Genomic DNA, 23,157 nt, shown 5'->3' on the forward strand with positions numbered 1-23,157 from the left:
AAGAGATTTTTAAAAGTGGTAGAAAACTATAAATTAAAATTTGCAGATTTTTGGTTAACTTTGTCAATTTTTTAAGTTTCACCCTGAAATAACCTATGTTTTATATAACACCTTAAATTAATGTTATCAAGACCTTATAAATTAATAATTAAAACTTTATAAATCTAATTTAGTAAACCAAGAATCATACATTAAAATACAACTTTTGCTATTACTGGGAAACATTTACTCGCAAGCCAGAGAACCTTGATAGCTAATCTTATGTAACTTAATTAGAACTTGCAAAAGTCAAATAATCTTATGAATAAACCTTTTGTTATCTTGGGTTATATATAGCAAATTAAAAAATAAATAAATAAAAATTAGAATGCTTTTGATATTGACAATACGAAAGGATTTGTATTTATGAGAAAAAAGCATCAAAAAATTAAACAAATAATATGCATTGTTATAAAAATTTTAAACATTTAAACCTGTTGCAATTTTCAGTAATGGTTTATCCCTCTAATTTTACTTTTAATAAACTCGATATTTAACATTTCATTATTTTGTAATGAATTTTCAAGATTATGTATGATTGAAATGGAAAAATAAAATTAATTAATAAAATATGAGTGGTTTTGAAGATTAATAAAATATCAACTTTATTGAAAATTTTATAATACAGCACTATTTGATCAAGCAGTAAAACTACTAAACCTAAACAATGTAATTCTTTACAAATTTATATAAGTCAATCTTCTTTTGGTGATTTATCGGGAACATTTGCTTATTTTTCTTTAGACTCAGTCTTCATCTATAAAAATGAAAGAATATTTAAAAGATTTTGCATTAGAACAGTTCTTTAATATGGCACTAATTTATTTAGTTTTACTTTATTCAATATTTTAGACAAGTTTCATGTGCAAGTGGAAAGTAATCACAAGAAACCTGTTCAAGGCTGTTTAATGAAACTGATATATTATATGATCTTAGTAAGTTTTTGAAACTTAAGTTGAACAGCAAAATCACAGTGAGTAGCCAAATCTCTCAACAAAAAATAAGCACCTTTAAAGAACTTTTTAAGCACTCAAAAAATATTTTTAAGCACTATATACATTAACAAAATGCTATTTTCAGACTTTACATGATCATGATAAAATAACTAGTTTCTGACAAAGAACTCTTTTCTTGATTATAATAGCCACCATAAAAAGATTTAGAGACTTTTCAGTTCAGTTTTAGAGGGTGGAAAATAAAATATGTGAAATGAATGATCTTGCAAAATGCAACAGAGTTGCACATGAGAGTGCAAGAATCTCACCGAATCTAGCTCAGTAGATACGCATGTGGACTCCCAAGTATTTCATCACATGCGTAACATGATTGGCGCATTATCATCTATTACGGACTGATGGTACGCCAAAATGGATTGTGGAACCATTGAATAGAGCAATGTGAAAACCACGTTTTTGCATGACACACAGCGAAAATTGACATGGTAAAGGAAAAAAATCTCATTTTTTAAAAGGGAAAATTAAGCCCTTTTTAAAAACACCATATGAAAAAAGCCCCTTTAGGGACTTTAAAAAAAGAAAATACCCTACTTTCCTATGCAGCTGGCTAGTAAAAGAGGCATTTCCTGGAACCTTTTTATTACAGTGTTAGGTAAAGAAGAAATACTGTGAAAAAGGGTAAACGAAGCAAATGTTAACGTGGAGGGGGAGTCACTTTCAATCACGAAAGAAAAAATAAAGAGAGAAGAATTTTCTCCTCCACCTACCCACCTTAATGAATGATGGGAATTTCCCCTTCTTGCTTGAGTCGTTCTAGTTCAAAATGGCGGAGAGGGCAATTAATAATTTCATAACTGCCAATTTTTTTTTTTCGTTTTCTATATTTTAAGCAATAATATTTTTTTTAAAATATTTTGTTTTTGATTGATTAGATATTCTAATACTAAAACATTATTGCCTGAAAAATAATGTTTATTTATTTTTTGCTTCTCAGATTCAGATCGTTTTAAGCTTTGTTTATCTTAGGGGTCTATTATATGGAATCTAATATCCGGACTTCCAGAAGTCCCATCAATTCCGGATACGCGACTTCCCACATATGCAAGAAATATTTCAGAATAAACATTAACGTTTTTCAAAAGATTTTGTAGCTACATGTTTCATTTAATTTTCCTTACAGATTTGTCACATAGCAACACCAATTTAAACTGTTTAGCTTTCAGATTAAATCTGTACTTAAGACTTTCTAATGTTACTCCCTCAAAGAAACATGTTATTACTTGTTTTTAACATTAAATAATTTACTTGAAAAACTTTCCCCTTAAGCAAGTTTGGCATTAAAGAAGATATAAATTTGTCCCTTACATTTTATCTTTATTGATTTAAAATTTTTAAAAACAGCAACACTGTATAATTAGATGTTGAAAACATTAGTATTCTATAAATAATTTTGGTAGACACTAACACTGTTTAGCTACCTGTTTTAGCACTTTTGCGCCGTAAGGACAGCATGTTATACTTTGTATCTAGTAGTTTCACAAAAATCGAAATTGAAACTGGTTAACTTATATATCTAATGCATTTATTCACAACTCAATAACAAGCGTCAAAACTAAAACGATTATGATCAGAGACATTATATTAAAGATCAACATGTTATCCTTCGTATGTAATAGTTACACAAAAATCGAAATTGAAGCTGGTTAACTTATATATCTAATGCATTCATTCACAACTCAGTAACAAGCGACAAAACTAAAATGATTATGATCTGAGACATTATATTAAATGGGGCAGTACAGGTACAAAAAAATTTACTAATTCTAAAGAAAAATATCATGAATTTAATAATTGAAAAGATAAATAAACAAAAGTTATATAATATTTTATAAAAAACAGATAATTTTACTAATTACATTTATAGTTATGTATAAAGGTAACCAATTAACCAACTGACATTATTGTAGCAGATGCTTAACTTGCAAAGATACTAGCATAATATGCAAAAGTACAATAAACTATAAATCAATTATTTTAAATTTCTCTTTTGTTAGATATTTTTTACATACCTAATCTTTAAATTATGCTGCACAAAATATAACATCCTAGCAGAAAATTGAAATTTGAACTAAGTATGTGTTTTTAATTTAAACTAAAATAAAAACATATAAATACACATCTTTGAAGCTAACATTTAAGCTAACACTTCAGCTAACATTTTAAACATAGTCAATAACTAAATAAATACTTACATTCCATGTAGTGGCCACTTTTTCTTTATTTTTATCAAACCATTCTTTTAACTGGTCCATAACACCCTCAAGTTTCAATGTACTTTTAATGGCCTCGACTTTTTCATTATAGTCATTGGACAATTTTTGAGTGTCATATCCTAGAAGCAAAATAAATAAATAAAATTTAAAAAAAATATATGAAAATATCAACAATTTTGACAATTTTATAAGGAAAAAAAAAGAAACCTTCATTGGAAATTATGCAAACATTTTTACCTCCATATTTTTCTAGAGCATCAAATGTATAAGTTTTAGTATGCTCCCATCCAGTAGAAGCGTAATCCATAGCAAGAGAAGGATAGAAAGCAGAAAAAACAAGACCAGTTCCAGTAGAAGTGTATATTATTTTTTTAAATATACCACCTGGAATAAAATATACAGGGTTTACAAATAAATTTTTTATGGAACTATTTTGTTTTTAAATATATTTCTAAAATATAAAATTAAGAAATATGTTAAAAATATCAAATAAATTGTTCATTTTTACCCTTTCAGGGAACGTAGCCAGATTTTTCAACAAAAAATAAGCACCTTTTATGTACTTTTTAATCACTCAAAAAATATTTTTAATCACATTCCAAAAAAAAAAAAAAATAATTAGGATCTGTGTAATAAGATAAATTATTTTTTTCTATTGTTTAAAATTCTTAATTTATAAATTCAAAATCAATAAAATTTTAAAAAAATTTCAAAAACTTTACATAATCATGATAAAGTAACTAGTTTCTGATAAATAGTGCAGAGAAAATTGTGAAAATAATACATTTTTTGTAATTTAGAACAATAATCGATACAAGAAAGAAAAAATTAAACACTTTTTACAAACCCTGAATTAAAAAAAAGCACCTTTAAAAGCTTTTAAAAAACATAAATAAAAAATAAGCACCTTTAAGCACTTTTTGAAAACACTACGCTCCCTGCCTTTGAAGTCGTAATAGATAACATATAAAAATAACACAAATACAAAATAACATTTCTCCACAGAACTCATGTAAGAATTAAAATGATAATAATGTTCACTTATCAATATTTGAATGCCCTTTCGAATTAACAATGATCATTAGTGGAAGGACCAGTCATACTTTCTCATTGAAGCTGGTCCCCCTTCCCATTGCCACTAAGGAAGTTCCAGCGGAGATAAGGAATCTTCTCAATTTCGCCATGAACATCCCTGATTGTGTCAGTCATTGGAAGAGTATTCGGCAGGAAGTTTTATTCTGGAGAGAAGACAACACCACAGAGGCTAACCCTCGCCAAGACACAATCAAGAGTGCTCTCTAGCTAACATCTATTTAGCTAACTTCTGTCTAACCCACACCTTGAAGCAGCGCACCTGTGAACACTTTCCAATGGCTGACATGGGCCAAGGGGACAGAGAGTTGAAGATCAGCCTCGAAGTGTTCAACAATTTTTCTTTCTATAAAAGTGTAATCACTACACATTTTCTTTTTTGAGGAGTCAAAATCATAACTGAGTTGAAAAGAATGGCAGAGGAAAATTCTGATCACTCAGATTTCAATGAAGAATTTTACCTAGACTTGAGCAGGTTCAGAAGAAGTGGACTATGAAAACAAATGATCCAAATTTAAAATAGATTATAATTAAAATTGATATTATGTGCAAAACAAGTGAGAGCTTAGGGGAGAGATGATTTTTAAATAATGGATATAGCAGCCGAGAAGGCACATTATTATTTAAAAATAATGAAGCAACAGTTTAGTTTAAAATTACTGTACTTTAAATAAAAATGATATAATGAGTTTTCCAATCAGCACAACTTATTTTTTAGTCCTCTTTGATGGAACAAAGCAAAAAACACAGTTCAAGTGCCAAAGAGCTGTTACAGCCAACTGCAGCCCCATGAATAACAGATTCAATTCTTGACCTTCTAGCGGTTCCCTGTGTCATTTGTAATTGAGAATCACTAGTCTGAGTTCCATGTAGTTCAGAACTGGTAAGTCGAACTTGTAATCTTCTGTGCTGAATCAAAACTGTTACCTGAACCAAACTGAATTTAAGTAACAATTAGGAGAAACTTGTTATTTTACTTTTCTTCTCTTATTTATTGTTAACCTTCATCTATAATTCTAATGATATCACAAATTTTACATGATGTAAATAATATAAATGAATTTATTTACATTTATTAAAAGTTAAGTTTTCAATTTTTTATCTTTGGTACAAGATTTATTTCAAAATGCTAAATTAGAATATTCAACATTCTGCCAAAGATTTGTAATAACCCAGTGTTGTTTTTGGATTAATTAATAGCCTCTAAACCAGTGCACAGATAGAATTCTTCACATAAGCTAATCAACAAGAATAAATTGCAAATTTGCAGAGAGCTTAAGTAAGCTGATTTTGGAAAGGGAGGATTTTCACTTTAAAGAAATATGCTGTTGAGGGGAGGTAGCAGTTCAGAAACAAAACCAGAGTGATAAATTGATCGATTTGTAGCAAAACCACCACTTTTCAGAAAAAACAATCCATAACTATGGGTTGCACAAATTGAAGCCCAATTTGAAATTACCAACATTAAGAAAGATAACACAAAATATCATGTCATTGTTGCTTTTGACACTCACATTTTGGATACTATTCAAGATCTGAATAGAACCACAAAATCATTTATATTGTTTCAAAAGGTGGGTTCACTGAAACCTAGGCTGAGAGCAACACTTTAAAATTATAAACTTTATTATAAGATGCTGAACTTGTTGACCAGAGATCATTTTATAATTAAAACGAATGCAAGATTTAGCTGTGAAGCATTTGATTGATGATTTGCTGATATCAGAGTGGTTGGATCGAAAGCCTTCTAATGCCAAGCTAGTGTTAGTTGCTTCTAACAAGCAGTTATGCAAATTGATAACTATAGCTGACTGAATTTTCAAATTTGCAGAGCAAACTTCAGTCATTTCCATTATCACGCATAATGCTGCATTAAAATTTTCTGAGTTTCAAAGTTGACTGAACAAGTTGCTAATGTAACTACAAATGTTCAAAATAACCTCACTATTTGTAGGGCTACAAGTTCATCTTTTAGTCATGGGTTTCGACGTAATGGAAGCTCTCTTACCACTATTAAGATTTGTCAGAACACGCAACATTCTGACAAACATTTATTACCAGAGTATAACATTTACATAGTTTCTTATGCATGAGAATGAAGATTAGGTTGAAAACAAAATGAGAATGTTGAAAACAAAAGCAATAATAGAATGAACCTAGCAAAAAGTATGGTTATTGAGTTGTATATTATGTAATTAAAATGCAATCAGAACATTAATTAAAATAAAAAACTCGATATTTGCTAAAACTGAAAATGCTAACTACATCAGAACTTTCTCCATTTTCAAATACAAATTAAGTATTAGAAGAGAAGTAATTTATTTTAAACAAGAAAAGGTTTGATATTTATTTTCTTCTAAAAAATATTGCCTCTTCAATATTTGTCAGATAAACCTCACATTACTTTACATAATTTCATTTTGAAAACAAACAGAAAAAAATATTTAAAAAAAAAAATACTAACTTTAATAAGAAACCTGCTCAAAAAAATACTGACACAAATTGACACATTGTTATTAAAAAATATCTATAGTTTTAGCAACACAAATACATAGTTGAAATATTGCTTAGCAAAACACTTACGCTTCCTTGCTAAAAGCAATCCAAGAAGACCACCAGAGCAAATGGCTAAAATACGTGTTGTCTTATTTTCTTCACTAGTTAGATAATCATAACTACCTAAAATGCAAAAAGTATGTATAACAGCACTATTCATAACAATTTTATATATTACACATATTGTGCACTATAAAACATAAATTACAAAACTGTTAAAAGACACAAAGACACTGATAGTATTAATTTAATTAATATAATGATAAGATGAAAGAGGCAAGTGAAATAACTTTCATAAAAATATTTTTAGTTTTAACATATTTAGATTTGCATACTATTATTGCTTGGTATCAAAATTAAAAACTTGAAATACATTAAATGTTAATTTTCATGAACTAGATACAGTCAGACCTCTATATTTGAAAGATTGTAGAAAATCATTTGCTATCTGGTATTTCACTTTCAAAAAGTTTTTTTTTTTTCATTACATAAATTATTTATTTTATATAAAAAAAAAAAGCTCATTTGAAAAATTTATCTAATGTTATTTCTTTAAAGGTAGAGAGTGTTGTCTGCTTAATGACAATTAATAAATGTGCATTTTTAACTTTTAACATAACTTTTTTCCTGTTAATTTCATCATTTGCTTACTAAGCAGGATTGTCACGTTTTCTTTTCTTTTAATAAGTATTTCTCTATGTTTGCATAGATCAAAACAATTGTAAAAATTTTAAAAAAAGACATGATGTTATTATTTACATAATTTTGTCTTGTTTTCTCACAGCATTTTGCAAAAAAAAAATAAAAATAAAAAATAAACTTAGCAGAAGAGTGTACCATGAGTGAAAAAGGATAAGTAAAAAGGAATGTTTCTTTCACACAAAAAATATCAAAACATTCTCAAAACCAAGGCTCAAAATGACCTAAAATATTGGATCTGTTAAGTAGTCAGATCCATCTATCCAAACAAATATAAATCAAAGCTTAACCCCGTCCCACCCCGTCAGGGGGCAATCGGAGAATACTGTAGGCTCTAAGTGTGCGTACATGACCTCTCAGCAAAAGAAAAAGAGGATTCAAAAAGGAAGGCTTGATGGCGATCCATGGCAACACCAGAAGGCCTCAAAGAATTTAGTGAAATCTTAGAATTAACAATAGTAGTTACTCAGAAAATAGAATTTAGGAGTTTGAGTGTTCAAACATAATAAACGAAGCATCAATAAAAAAAAATTTAAAAAAACATTGAAAAAAGGTAAACATATTGTGATGATGAAAAGTACCAGAATTTGTCTAAAGCCCATGAAAACAGATACAATTTCAAAAAGAAGAGTTACAGCATACATATAAATATAACAAATATAAATCATAATTTTTCTAAAGTTGGTAAAAAATATTTCTTTTTAGATATTTCAAAATCTTACTGATAAAAATTATTTTTTGAGCAGTGAAGAAAAACTATTTTGAAAATAATGAAAGAATATACTGAAACTTTAGATAAAAAAAAAATAAATTAGAGATTTATTCATTTTTTAGTATGTAACTAAAGAACTTTAACCTGTACATTCAAGTTAAAATCATTGCCCAAATGAATGTATAAAGATAAAAAATATGCCTAATATCTCCCTTTCATTCTGACATTTTTTTTAAATACGGAATCAATGATCCATAGAACCGTCATTTCATAAAACAACTATCATTCCTGCCTTAACATTCATTTCATGTGATATCAATGATCAAATGAAATGTGCAAATACCCTTTCCTGTCTCTCTCTTCTTGGGAAAACAGTAAGATAATGGTAAAAATAAAAGATTATAATCTAAATACCTTATTCAACTAGTTTATAGTTTTATTGCTTAGCAATTCATTCTTAAAATTTTAATATCATGACTCAGAGAATAAAATTTTGCTTTTTCATCAAAAACCTAGAATTTTTTTAAAAAAATACAACTTTTAAATAATATTATTTCCCCCTAGAAAATAAATCTAAATGGGTAATCACCATAGAGGAAACTTTGGACATAATTATTACAAATAGTAATCAACTTTGTACTAATTATACTAAATAAAACTATTTTTCTTAGAATATTATTTTTGCTTCACATGAACTTTTCATTCACGTCATATTCTAAATTTTGATTGCTTAAAAATTAAAAAAAAAAGATCATAAAATATTAAATAAAAAATGCCTTTAAAATGTTTGATTTTAGGAGATGAGACACTTTGATAGGCAATTTTGTTGCAAAAAAAAATATAATAAAAGTGAGGAAAAAACTCACACACCATGTTTGATTTACAAGCATATTGAAAAAAGAGAAACCAAAAATCCACATAAATATTGTTAAAAGTCTAAATTAAGTAAAATAATTTAGGAAAATAGGCAAAAAATAAAAAAGAACCTTTAAAATTTATGATATGGGGGAAGGTTTAAAAAAATCATGAATATTGGGGAGGAGTGGGAAAGTTTTCCCCTCAGAGGGTAAAAATATTTTTGTTACATGTTACTAGATTCTACAAAGAATTTTTTTTATAATTTCAAACTTTTATAAATTTTTCTCTAGTTTTCTATGCTGAAGTAGTGAGAGAGACATTATTCCAATGCTCTAACCATTATTTCTATACTCATAATTCTTTGATTTATAACTTTATTGACACATTGTAGGTATAGAATTAGTAGAAATTTTCTTTACTTTTCAAATATACCATCAGAAATTTTCTATCTCAAATCATAAAAAATTATATGAAAAACACTAGATTTTTTAAGGTTTATTCTGAAAAAAATATATACACTCTGGAGAGAAAAAAAATTTGGTTGCAAAATATGAATTAGTGTTCAGCACCTGGAAAAATATAAATGCACGAAAAATTAAAATTCCAGCCAATTTTACCAGGTAAAATTGAACATCAACTAATTTTGAGACAATAGAGGGCATTACCTGGTAAAAACAAAATGGCATTTGATTCAGAAGTTCAATTTTTTTAAATTTAATCGATCCTGTTTCACATTCAAATAGTGTTTAGTTCCACAATAATCATAAAAAAGATAAAATTGCATTCTAAAATACCTAACAACATATACATAACAATATTACAAGACTCTAATAATTAATAAGTAAGGACTGTGAACAATGGTTTAATACTGTATGATCTCTTAACTAACATACCTATTTCTTGCATTTCTCAGATTAATTTGATATTAAGCCCCCTCCCCAAAATAATAATTCATGAACTAGCTTTAATTTTAAGCTACACTCTGGTTAAGTACTAAATTATATCCAATGTAGCAGAAAATAAAACACTACTCTCAATAGATACCACTTGATTCCGTCAGATGGCATTTTTGATTAAGAATCTTTATTTTCTGTATTCACAATTGGTAAATAGAGCTTACATAAAAACAATATAACAAGACTGGAATAAATTATAAAATAGATGCAATGAACAATGGGTGTAGACATCAGAATTTCTAAACAAATGTATTGATTACTTGTGCCCACCAGATTAAAAAAAACATATATTAATTTTAAAATTGAACTGAAATTGATTTTAAAATAAATTCTGAATAATGTACAGCATAACAGAACAAAAAAACAATTCAACAGATACCACATTTGAAGTTTTCATATGGGATTTTTGATTCAGGAGTGTTATTTTCTTAATTCAATCAATTAAATTTCAGAATAAAATTATATTTAGTTTCCCAATAATAAAATAAAAAGAAAATCATATTCTCTTCTAGAATTCTTAAGTAGGTATGTACTTAAAAATGTTTAAGATCGCTCAGCCTCTTCTTTACTAATCTATTTATTTTTTGCACTTGTCAGATTTAGTTGATATTCAATCCCACCCTTCACTCCCACAAAAAAAATCAAGCATTAGTCTTGAAATACTATAAAATGTATAACATTATAGAACAGAAAATACTACTTTTCTAAAAGATACCACAGATGATGCTTTTAGGGGGCATTTTTATTATGAAGCTTCCTTTTCTTCATTGAATCAGTTATTTGTCACTTATTCCGTCTCACAAAAATAGAAAAGTTAAAATCATAAGCTATAATACTTAAATATTTATTAATGAACAATATTTGGGAACTGAAATAGCTGTTAAATATTTACAATTGATGATGCACTCAGATTGCACCGTTTTTGCAAGCATCTCATATCTTGGAAGCTATCACCAACAGTCCAATTCCTCCCTCTTGTTTGCTATTTTTGGGAGAAGGATGTGAACAATTCTGAACAAAGTTGCTTATTTGGCGATCGCATGACAAAAATATTTATTTCGTAAATCTTTATGTGCATTTTTTTAACATTAAATATTTAATAAATTTTATATTTTTCTCTTTAGAGTGAATAGTTTGTCCTTTTTGAGGCCTTTTGCTGCAATATATTTAATTAGCTAGAGTAACGAAAGATATAGCAGCAGATGATAAAGAGAAGTAAGTGACTAAAAAAAATTCATTGTTTGCATTTGGCATGCATTAAGGGTTGTCTCAATTTCAAGCGCGAATATGTTTCTCCTCTTACTCCCGTGCTGAAATGAACTCTTTGTCTGAGGAGATGGAACCAAGTACCAACTCCTGGTGAGCGAACTATATTTAAAGTCAACTGTTGAATTTAGTTGATAATTTCTCTTGAATGGTTTAGGTTTAATATAAAAATCTTTAGATAGTTTAAAAAAAGAGATGTATCTGTTAGATTCACCTTGAGGTTTATATATTATATAGGAATATAATTAATTTCTTTTAATTTACTTAACATTAGGATAGGTGTTTTATTGCTATTTTTCTTGTTATTTTGAAAATTATTATTAAGCATAAAAATCAGACTTGTAACTGATTACTAATTGCTATTCTCTAAGGGTTTAAAAAATTATAAAAGCCGGAGATCGAGCAGGAAATTGGATCCTTAGAGCCAAGGCTGAAATATTTTCTTTTTAATCGATTTCTCCACTTTTCACTAGCTTTTAGAGTGACAAATTTTTTCCAAATGAAGATAAGAGATAAATGCCAAAATAAGTATTTTGGCAGTGATATGCATTAAAAAAATACAAAGCAATAAAATAAATAGTCATAAAATAGTAAATAGTAATAAAATAGTAATAGTAATAAAATAGTAATAAATAGTAATGAAATAGTAAAATAAATAGTAATAAAATAAATAGTATAAAATATAAGTAATAAAATAAAGTTATTTACAACATTTCTGTAGCTATCTTACTTTGAGAATGTGCAATACCAGTTTCATAGACATGAACAACTTGATCTTTAAATACCTGAAAAATATATGAAAATATATAATTTCTCCTTTTTGGTTGGTTGAATAATTTTCTACAATTTAACCCTTCATCTACCACTAAACTTTTAAGTCCCCCTAATATAACTTTCCTATTATCATTACTAATTGGCAGCATATGATTAATGATTAGAATATGATAGGATTATGATTAAGTTGAGCATCACCCAGGGCTCGAAAAATCCCCCGTCCTCGGCGGTCAAAAAGTCCTCGCGGACAACGAATTTCTCGAATCCGATGCCCGCTTGGACGGCCATTTTCCCGTTAATGTTCGTGATACATTTTCAATTTTTGTTATCTTATAAGAGTCTAGCGCCTCACTTCTAAAATGACCCTCTAATCTATGAATACAGCAACATACTGCACATGGTGGAATGGATGTTTTCTCTGTCTGAGAGTACTGCAGCGGTTGAAAGGAAATTTTCAGCAATGAACTTAAAAAGTACATTACGTACTGATCTTAAACAAGAAGCGTTAAACGAAATTATGAACATCTACCTAAATGGAAAACCCCTTTCAGATTTCTGTGCAGAAACCTCTGTAAATCATTGGCTTGATTGTGGAACTGGCAAACGTCATATTTGATTCATATAAAATACGCAGTACCTTCGGATAAATTGACATTCCAGATAACTTGACCTTTGTCATTTAAATTATTTCATAAAAGAAATACTAGGTTACTATTAGTAACCTAGTATTTCTTTTATTACTGTGTAATGTAATCCTAGTGACTACTAATTCATTGTGCAATTTGTATAAATGTTTGTAATAAATAAGAGAAAATTATATATTTATTTATTTAGAAGCTACGGGTTTGTTTCAAAGGAGGACGGTTACATTATTGGACAAGTCATCCTCGGGGACGGGTAAAATTTTGGGGGTTTTTTCGAGCCCTGACATCACCTATGGAACTATATAGTTGTTTATATTTCTTTCGAAGCGGCCATTTTATGATTAATCTTTGTTCTTCAATTATCACCTTTCTGTTTCGATCAATTTTGCAAGCGAGTCTTTCATAATTTTTATTGATTCCTTAACATTTTCAACTAGTTATAAAACAAATTGTTAATGTTTAACATTTCCTTGAGACTATAAAGTTCTGATGGGTATCATATTCATACAATCAATATTTTATAAATTCTATTGAGAATAGTGATGACTTATTTTATGCATGACTTACTTTCTCTATAAAATTAAAGTATTTTTTATGTGAGCTCATTATTTTAGTTATTTATTTTATTGCTTATTTTATTTTATTATTTATTTTTTATGGATATGTAAGGACAAGTTGAGGTCTATCTAGTAGCACTGATGTTTGTCTAAGTTCTAAACACCTAAAGATAGTAGATTGTTATTTGTGTTAATATATATTGTTAATGTTTTAAAATTGCTCTAATAAAAACCTTTCATTAAATTCACAAGAACAATTTGATGGAATTAAAATTGATGTTATAAGTTTTATTTGAAATACAGAGAAACAAGTTCAAGTTGACCACATGTGTGAGTAACAATTGTGGCCAACTTAGAAAGGAACAATAAAAAAAAAAATTTCTAATTCGACATTGGATTATCGATGAATAACTAATGCAGATTTCACTGTATAAATATTGGTAATTTAAAACAAAATGGCAGTCGAATAAACTTGAATGAACAGACAATCAAAAGATAGAATTTAAATTAAGTAACTAAGCAGTAACAACAATACAATTGTAGGCAATTTTCAAACAGAAACAATAAACTAGATAGATTTCGATACAAATTTTTGGTAGTGGTAAGCTTGTAACAACCTGTGTCCTCGAGAGTAAAGATGGCTACAATTTTCTAAGTACGCTAAGTGAGTGACAGTAATATAGAGAATAGTTTTTCTACATTCTACACTGAAAATTTAATTCATAATTTAAAAACTCGAATGTTACTTTCTTCTTTCTTTCTCGAAATCATACTTTTAGTTCATTTGTTTACTTGGTAAAGTTATTAAAAAATTATTTGCAAATCCTTAATATTTAGTCTAAGTATGCACAATGACTATATAATTTTCGCAGTTCTTTTAATTGTCTTTTACTTAACACATCCAACAAACAAAGTAGTTTTTCTAATAGTTTTTCCAAGACAAATTTACACTGAAAACAAATATTTAATGATAAAAATAGATTTCAAATTAATACGGATGTTGAAAATTAGAAGTCCCTCTTAATTGCCCAAATCTGTGCAACTACATTAATTAAAGAACTTGCAGCAAGTGATACTTTTTCTCAATAAAAATAAAATAGAAATCTGGACATAAATAACGCAATAGCCATTTGTTGTACCATTTTAAATATCTGATGGTGTTCTTAAAAGGTAAAAACACATTCTCTGAAATATTGAATGAAAAATTATTTGGTTGTTTCAACATTTATTTACAAATTCTTGATACTCTGTCGCATAAATAATTCAACTATGTAAAAAATTTTAGTTTTTTCTTTATTACTTCCCTTTTAGCAAAAGATTAAAAAGTAATACTACACATGACTTACATTAAGGTAAGAAGCTAATCCAGAAAGTTGCTGCCTTACACCAGAAATTTCAGATATTAATGGCAATTTAGTTTTTCCATCATATTCTAAGCACATATCTTCATTTTTGTCATAAAGTGGAAGCTAAAATACATAAAAAATCTGTGAAATTGATGAAAGGAAATAAAAATGTTGATACTAATAAAGTGTAATTAAAATTTGACATGGCAAGTGAAATTTATTTTTGGTAATTTACCATAAAATGAAAAATGCACTTCAAAGAAACATTTGTAACTGACTATAACAATACATTTTGACTAAGAAACAATACCTACCCCTTACTACAACGTTTTACTACACATCAAGATCTAAGCCACATAAGTTCTTTCTTTTTTGTACAATTCAAAAAATCAATACTAAGAATATTTTAATGTTGCAAACAAGCTAAAAATATTTTTCTGGCTTCTTATTTAATGATCATTTTTGAAAGGCGTGATATAATTTGAATTATTAAGGCTGAACAATTTACAGTAAAAAGACAAAACTTTACATCATCAATTTAATGTGAATAATTCAATATAAAAATTAATACAATGCAATGAGGAAAAAAACTAAATTCAATTACAATAGCAATTAAATGATGTAATATTTATTTACTTTTCTTCTGAAATTTTTTTAGCACATGTATTAATTACTAACAATTTAATCAGATATTTCAGAAGCCCTGCAAGACACTGAAAGTTAATTGTTGGCAAATAATAAAGAAAAAAAATAATTAAAAAACGGTTTATCCATCTATTTAATATCAATCTCACCGATTAAAATTTCGCTTCAGATCAAATCTCCAATGCTTAATTACTATTTTTTGCTATAAGACTATGAATCCACTAATTATTGTAATTTCTTTTTTAAAAAAACTTGATTTATGTGGTTTCTGTGTTTGATGAATGAAAAACTATCTAGACAGTTATAAACATAGTAAAATTACAATTCAGAAGAATAAGAAAGCTTTTATTTCTGAAAACAAAATTAAAGTAACGGATATAAGAATTAGGAAAAGTCATTTATTTATTATAGTTGTTTAAATTTTCATAATTCCGAACAGTAGGATGTCTCAGTTGACTAGTTAATTACAATTTAACAATAATTCTTCATCTTCTAGTGATTTTTCTTTGTGCTATATAGTTTATGTGCCACTGCCAGTAGCTTAATTCCAAAGCTTTTGGGATTATAGCATAGCATTCAAAATAAACTATAGATAAATACCCTAACTGATTTTATTTTGGATCCATTGAATCAATTGTTGGTTTCCATTTCCTTTTACTTTTACTATGAAACTCTGCCAAATGAGATTTACTTTATCCTTTAAAAATAATAAAATAATTAACTTCTTAATTCAACCTTTTAAAATTTTATGATATGGAAACTAAAAAAGTTCTTATTCTAAGCAAAAAAACAATGTTTTATGCAAAAGAAGATTTATGCATAAGTTCAAAAAATTCTGAAGCAACAAATCAAGTGGAATTGACAAAATTCCTCAATCAATCTGTAAAATTGCCTGACAGTCTCTCAACTCAACATATAAGTTTTTTTGCAGTCTTAAAACTATCAGTTAATTCTTTTTTTAAAAAAATCAACTGAAAAGACTGGCGCTTTAGTGTGATATTACATCATTTCCCATTATTTTATTACATTATCTATCAAAAAAAATTTTCAACACAGTATTAACTCAATACTGAATTTAGATTTAATTATTCATTGGGAAAAAATCTGTAGGAATTTCTAGGAGAAAAGAAAAATCAAGATTTTAAACAGAGAAAATAAGAAAATTGAAATCCCAGCAAATTTGTACCACTAAACATTTAAAAATTTTTTAAGAAAAACATTGACTATGTTTTTTTGATGATGTAGAATCTAAATGCACTGAAAGAAAAATATGTTTATTACGTACAAAAAAAAACTAATAAATTACCATATCATCTGGGTACCACCTACCTAAATTCGGAAAAATGCAACTGATTGCTCATTAGATTAACACATATTCAAAGTGATCATTATCTCTTACTCTGAAATTAATAATTGATCACTAAGATGTTCTTAACAAATTAAGTAATAAATATTTACAATTATTTTAAAAACTTATTAGATTAACACTAGAATGCAACTCATTCGTCTCTCGGGTAAAGCTCAAATAAATAATCTTCACTACCTTCCTCCCTAAAACAAGAAACAGAATGTGCGACTTATTACACTCTTGTGACCTTGCATACAGCAAATAGATCATTCCTCATTCGCAAAATATTTCTGCAGGTGGCATTTTTAGAACAAGATTCTCTCACAGACGAATTTTTAACTGTAACATTTGACTTAGAAAATCTAATTTAGTTTTGTTTTTGTGTTGCCATGTAGATGTTAAAGTATTTTTGCAAAGAAAATTTTTGAGGTACACTTCAGGCTATCAGTGAACTATTTAAAGAGCTAAGTAATAAAGAAAATTCCACTTCTGGGGATTAATCTGAAGAAGGTTTTATTGAAATTAAATGAATTCACAGGTAACGAAAAAGAATAAAATCACAATAGACTAAGAAAAAACAATGCATGAAAAAGAAACCCAGGAAGATGAAAATAGGATATTGAAAGATCGTGCTAAAAAGAAAATCGCAACGTATCACATAAAAGTGATTGGGTTGAAAGAATTTTTTTTTTTTTTAGTCGTGTGGCAAATGCTGGGCAAAATTCAGTTCACTGGCAAAGACAAGTCAAAGTGGTCCTCTGTTCTTAAATCAAACAACACAGGGACTGCAATTAGAAATATTATTCATTTTATTTGAGGATCAAAGGACACACAAAAAGATCTTTCAACTCCTCTAGACCCATTAAATTTTTTACTCCTGAAATGCTGGAAATAATTGATTTTCATTCCTAGATTCTAAAATTCATAAAGATTATTATTCTGAACTGTGTTGATGAAATTACAGCTTTATTGGGAATACTTGTTTTGTCAGCAGCTATGAAAAATAATCATTTAGCAACAAATGAGTGATTTGATACAACATTTTACGATCAGCAGTGCAAAGCTTTAATGCCAAAGAAACTAGAGTAGAAAGAAGAGGAAAAGATGTCTTCGCACTTAGCAGAGAGATTTAGGACATAGTTGTACATTTAAAATTCGAATTGTCAAGAACTATTCAACAAATTTCACTCAAACTTTGCATTTTGTCATGCAAATTTACCTTAAAATTATGTAAAAAATTTTACACCTCACAATTCAAAATTTTTTCGACTATTATTAAATAAAATAATAAAAAAAATAATAAATATTATCTACAATTTATTTTTTGCATGAAATTATCTTTGGATAAATGTATTTTATAATTATATACAAAAAATTAACAAGGCGCTTAAAAAATTCTCGAGATATGGCAAAATACACAATAAATAAAATTAATATAATGAGGTCCAAACTTTGGATCACTCTACTGATTAAAAAATGGGGACCATATTTCCAAGAATGTGGCTACCTCCTATATTTAGGAGGTCAGAATTCTGAATCCATTAAAAAAAAATTCCCCCTGAACTCTTGCAGTTAATGGAGGTCAGAAATCTGAATCCATCGAAGAAAATTCCCCCTGAACTTATGTAGTTAAGTTCTAAGAATTGAAATGTCAATGTATTGTTTTGATCAAGCCAAAACTTTTATGTCATATAAAACAAAAACAAATAAATGTGTTATTCTTCTGTCTACTTTCCATAAAGAACTAAACATGTTGAAAAAAGTAAGAAATTAAAAATGATAGTTTTGTAATTCTAATAAAGAGGCCATAGTGAGTAAAAATATGTCATTCAGTAGGAAAACACAACGATGGCCTCTGTGTGTTCTATGGTGTGATAAATCTCAGTTTAATGAATGCACATGTTATATAGGTGCATAATATGGCTTGAAAATAAAATAAAAAGCATTATTTAGAAAAAGTTCCCACTACAGTTAAGTGAAGATCTTGCTGTATGGATGAAGAAGTGACTCAATGTACCAATTTGCCTGGCTCAACAACAATTGTAAATGAACTTTTGAAATTAGATATGATCATTTGACCCTCTGAACAATCTGAAATTAGAAAAAGGAAAATTTGTGTGTTTTACCCTGCTTTCCGTAAAATTTTGTCCAACATGTTCCAGAGCAATTTGTGGCGAACATCATGCTAATATGAGTAAAAATTGCCTTGAAAATTAATTAATTATACTTTTTTTCTTGCTTAACAATGCATCAGCACACTAATGAAAAAAATTTTTTGAAGAAACCTGACACATTTTTTAACATAAAAACAACTTTTCTGATGTAAATGTTCTTCTGTATACAGAACTATCAAACATAAATAAGTAAAAAAGAAAAATGGTTTTGTAAATGCACAGAGCAAATAAAACTTGATATTATAATAAAATATTTGATATAAAAATACTTGCCTCGTGAGCTTTAGGAAGTCGTTTCATTCTACAATCATGACAGTCAATCATTTCTTTGGCCTGAAGACTATTAAAAGAATATAGTGCAACTGAGCTACTGATTCCAGCAAATAAACCAATTACCTAAAAATAAGAAAATAAAAGGAAATATTAAACATTCAAGAGAAAAGACTAAGCTTTGTTAGCACTTAACATATTTTAGTAAATTTTTATCACCATCAATAGTTGCAAGAAGGTAAACTAGCATCTGTGTTTCAGGTGCTCACAGTGATGAAAAAAATGTACATTGTGATAAGAGGAGCAAAGATATTGATGTTGCCTGGTACTTCCTAGACAATTATTGAAGAAAAAGCCCATTCCCTGTTTGTTTTCTTTAATCTATCTACACTGCCTGGATAAGCAGGAAATTTGGAAATCAACCAAAAAGCAATATGGATGTTCAGAACTGAAATTGATACTTGGAGACAAATTGTTTCTTTGAAAATGTTCTTTGTGGAACTAATATGACTTGGTAAATTGTTCTAAGTGTAAAAAATAATTAGCTGTGAAATTGAATTTTAGTTAAAAGATTTCATTCTGTGAATATTGATCCCCTAAAATATTGATGAATTTAATAAAATTAAAAAAAAATGTAAGCTTAGAAGCTATTTTGTAGGAAAACCATATTGGATACACATTTCTTAGGTGAGTAACTTCCATGAAGATAGATTTTAAAAGAATATTATTAGATCTTTTATATTATAAAAAGTTTTTTTCTTCTTCAATATTTATGAGTTTGTTTACATTAAAATTTGTTTAAATTTCTCAAATATGATTTAAATGTTGCTGAAAACTATCAAATTTGGTGCTTGCAAGAAGGAATTTAATAAATCCATCAAATAGTTGCAAGAAGGAATTTAATAAAAAAATAATGAATGTAAGCTTAGAAGCTATTTTGTAGGAAACTATATTGGACACACATTTCTCAGGTGAGTAACTTCCATGAAGATAGATTTTAAAAAAATATTATTAGATCTTTTCCATTATAAAAATTATTTTTTCTTCTTCAATATTTATGAATTTGCTTAGACATTAACATATGTTTACTTTTCTCAAATATGTTTTCAATGTTGTTGAAAACCATCAAATCTGGTGCTTGAATCAAAGAATTGATGTAATCATAAAGTGTATACATTTGAATCTGTTTATCTTGAACCTCTTTATTTCGAAAACCTCTATATCTCAAAATTTCTAAAATTCCCTACATTTATTGTCTAAAATCAATGTATTTTCCATGTTCTAATTTTTTCTTTTTTTAAACCACCGTTTCTCGAATTTCTAATAATAGAGCACAAATGACAAAACTTTCTTTACCAGTAGAACTTGCAGACAGAGATTAATTTCGTGAACCCACAGGAAGTAGAGATGAACAGGTTGGGGGTGTTTCTTGGAATTTTAATCACTATCCCTGTACTTCCTTAGCTAGAAAGGAATGCATTGATTCTGGCAATAAGTGAGGGGTTGATGAGTAGGTCGGAGTGACCACCAGAGGTTAGCTTTTCTACACAGATAAAAAAGCAATTCATTTTAAAAGAGAAATTCATTTTCACCTCAAAATTGCAACCAATGGATCAAAGGATAATTAGGAGTTTTAAAGTGAACTATAAAAAGCAGTTGGTATGCAAACTTGTAGATACCATTGATGAAAAATGTTCTCTTCCAAAAATAAATGTGTTGGATGCTATGAGAATGACTGTTTTGCCTGGAGAAATGTGTTGCTAAAAACTATCCAAAATGGTTTTAAAAAGGTTGGTTTTAAGAATAGCTGTGAAGATGATGAACCAGGGTTGGCAAGTTTTTGACACATGACAGTTTTTATCGGTTTATACCATGGTTTTTACCGTCATGTCAAAAACCCCTCAGTCAAAAACCCATAGTTTTGGTAAAACTATATTTTTATTTGAGTTTAACTGCTTATAATTTAAAATTAATTTATTTTTGGGCAATAAAATTAGAAAAAAGTTGTTAAAAGATATTTAAGAACAGATTCTTTCATTTTCCCAACATGATTATATCAAAACATACTATTTGAAGTAAAATATTAGGAAACTAAACAAAATTTTCAACATTTTCAAGCATCATTTTGTTTGGCATATTACATTACTGAAGAATGTCAAGTCATTCTTGACTTAAGAGTTTGTTAGTAGTTACAAGTTTTGAAAGTTTTGTTTAGCTTATTTCTAATATTTAAGAAATGCCAAATTTTAAATTCTTCCTTTTAGTTCCTGAATTTATTAATGGTTCCAAGCTTTTTTGTTTGCTTATTTCTAACAATTAGGAAGCGCAAAATTTTGAATCCTTTGCGTATCAAGCTATAATGATAGAAGTAAATATCGCTATTTTCAATAAGTATATTACAATATTTCTATATGAATGTATATCCTTCTATAAGAATACATGTATATAGTTGCAAAATCAATAGCAATCATTTACAACATTCATTTATAAAGGCAATTATGTGAAAATAATATATTGTCCGCTATATGCCATAAATTAAAGAAAACGGTGGGTTTTTGACTGTTTTTATCGGTAAAAACATTACACCAGATTAAATTTTTAATTAAATTTCATTTTTTTAAAGTACCTGTTTAACTCAAAACCTCTTTATCGCAAATATTTCGCTTTTCCCGTGAGATTCGAGATAAACAGGTTAGAGTGCATTTTCTAAAATTTATAAGCATGTTTATTCATATGCATAAGGGCTATAATACTTCTTTTTTTTTCATATCTGGAGAGAGAGAAAAAATTTTGATATTGAAAAAAAAATAGATGACAAGTAAAAAATTAATTCCACAAAAATAAAAATCCACTTTTACTTAATTCAAAAAATTAGCTGAACTTCAGTATACAAATATATACAATAGCTATTAAAAATTAACCATTTCCATGCTTATTTCAAACTTATTTACTGGAATGACATACTTAAAAAACTTGATATAACTATAATAAAGATACTAGGAATGTTTTGTTTTTAAATGATAACTATTCAACAAATTTTTGTTATTCATTCTGCCCAATATTTGGCTAACAAAGAAAAGGCAATATAAAAGCGAGGAAAAAGAAAGAGTAAAATTAATTAAAACCCAGCTTTTTGGCCATCCTCTTTTTTGACAAATAAAGTACTTTCATACAAACATTTTCTTCACTGGATCTTTTTCATCCATTCTGGCAATATGAGCAGCCCAGTTCATTTTTTTTAATTTTAATTCTCTTGATAACATCAGGCTCTATATATTTCTATAAATTTCAATCAATATAATCTATAAATTTCAATGAATATAATCTAAAAATTTCAGAGTTAAAACATCTTTTCAAGAGACCATTTTCTTTGACACCGCTAAGAATACTTCTGATAACTTTTCATTAACTGAACTACATTCTAACTATATAATGAAAAAAAATTTAAAACAAAAGCTACATTACCAAAAGTCTATACTACACATTTATTTATTAGAAATTATTATTTTACCTATAAATTAAGTGAAATTTGATTTTTATTTTATTAAGTAAAATGAATACTAATTGTAAGCTGTGAGGCAGGTCAAATAAATCTTGTACAGAAACCATTAATAGAATTTCTAAAGTACAAATTGTTACAGAAATAATAACTTAAATAAATTTAAAAAAAAGCTAAAAATTAAGTATATCTTAAATTTGTCACATAATAAAAATATATCAAATTTAATAAATAAAGACCTAAAATGTGATAAAATTCGTAAGTAAACTAATTACTTTGTAATATTAATTTAGAAAATAATTAGCATACTAAGAGATGGGTTAACAATTAAACCATACTAATATCTCGCAAAACATAGGGTGACCTGGGGTAATTCCTGATCAAAGAACGCAAACATCTATTTTGTGAAAAAACTATTCAAAATAGAATTTTAATATTTACTGGAAGTTTGACACTATATGAGATGCGTCCTATGAGAAACGAAAGTTAATTG

The 23,157-nt window shown here is 27.7% G+C and overlaps 1 protein-coding gene across 1 annotated transcript in view; it reads right to left on the bottom strand.

Moving 5' to 3' along the window:
* Positions 1 to 618: 618 nt before the first annotated feature.
* Positions 619 to 23,157, bottom strand: part of LOC107439019 (MICOS subunit 26/27) — a 25,125-nt gene continuing 2,586 nt past the window's right edge. The window contains exons 2-8 of the mRNA XM_016051475.3: positions 19,169 to 19,291; positions 14,729 to 14,851; positions 12,138 to 12,192; positions 6,944 to 7,039; positions 3,506 to 3,652; positions 3,248 to 3,387; positions 619 to 796 (exon numbers count right to left, since the gene is read on the bottom strand). Of these exons, the coding sequence (XP_015906961.1) occupies positions 770 to 796; positions 3,248 to 3,387; positions 3,506 to 3,652; positions 6,944 to 7,039; positions 12,138 to 12,192; positions 14,729 to 14,851; positions 19,169 to 19,291 (711 nt within the window). The 3' untranslated portion in view covers positions 619 to 769. The remainder of the gene's footprint in view (positions 797 to 3,247; positions 3,388 to 3,505; positions 3,653 to 6,943; positions 7,040 to 12,137; positions 12,193 to 14,728; positions 14,852 to 19,168; positions 19,292 to 23,157) is intronic.

Source organism: Parasteatoda tepidariorum, chromosome X2 (assembly GCF_043381705.1).
Source record: "Parasteatoda tepidariorum isolate YZ-2023 chromosome X2, CAS_Ptep_4.0, whole genome shotgun sequence".
Taxonomy (NCBI): domain Eukaryota; kingdom Metazoa; phylum Arthropoda; class Arachnida; order Araneae; family Theridiidae; genus Parasteatoda; species Parasteatoda tepidariorum.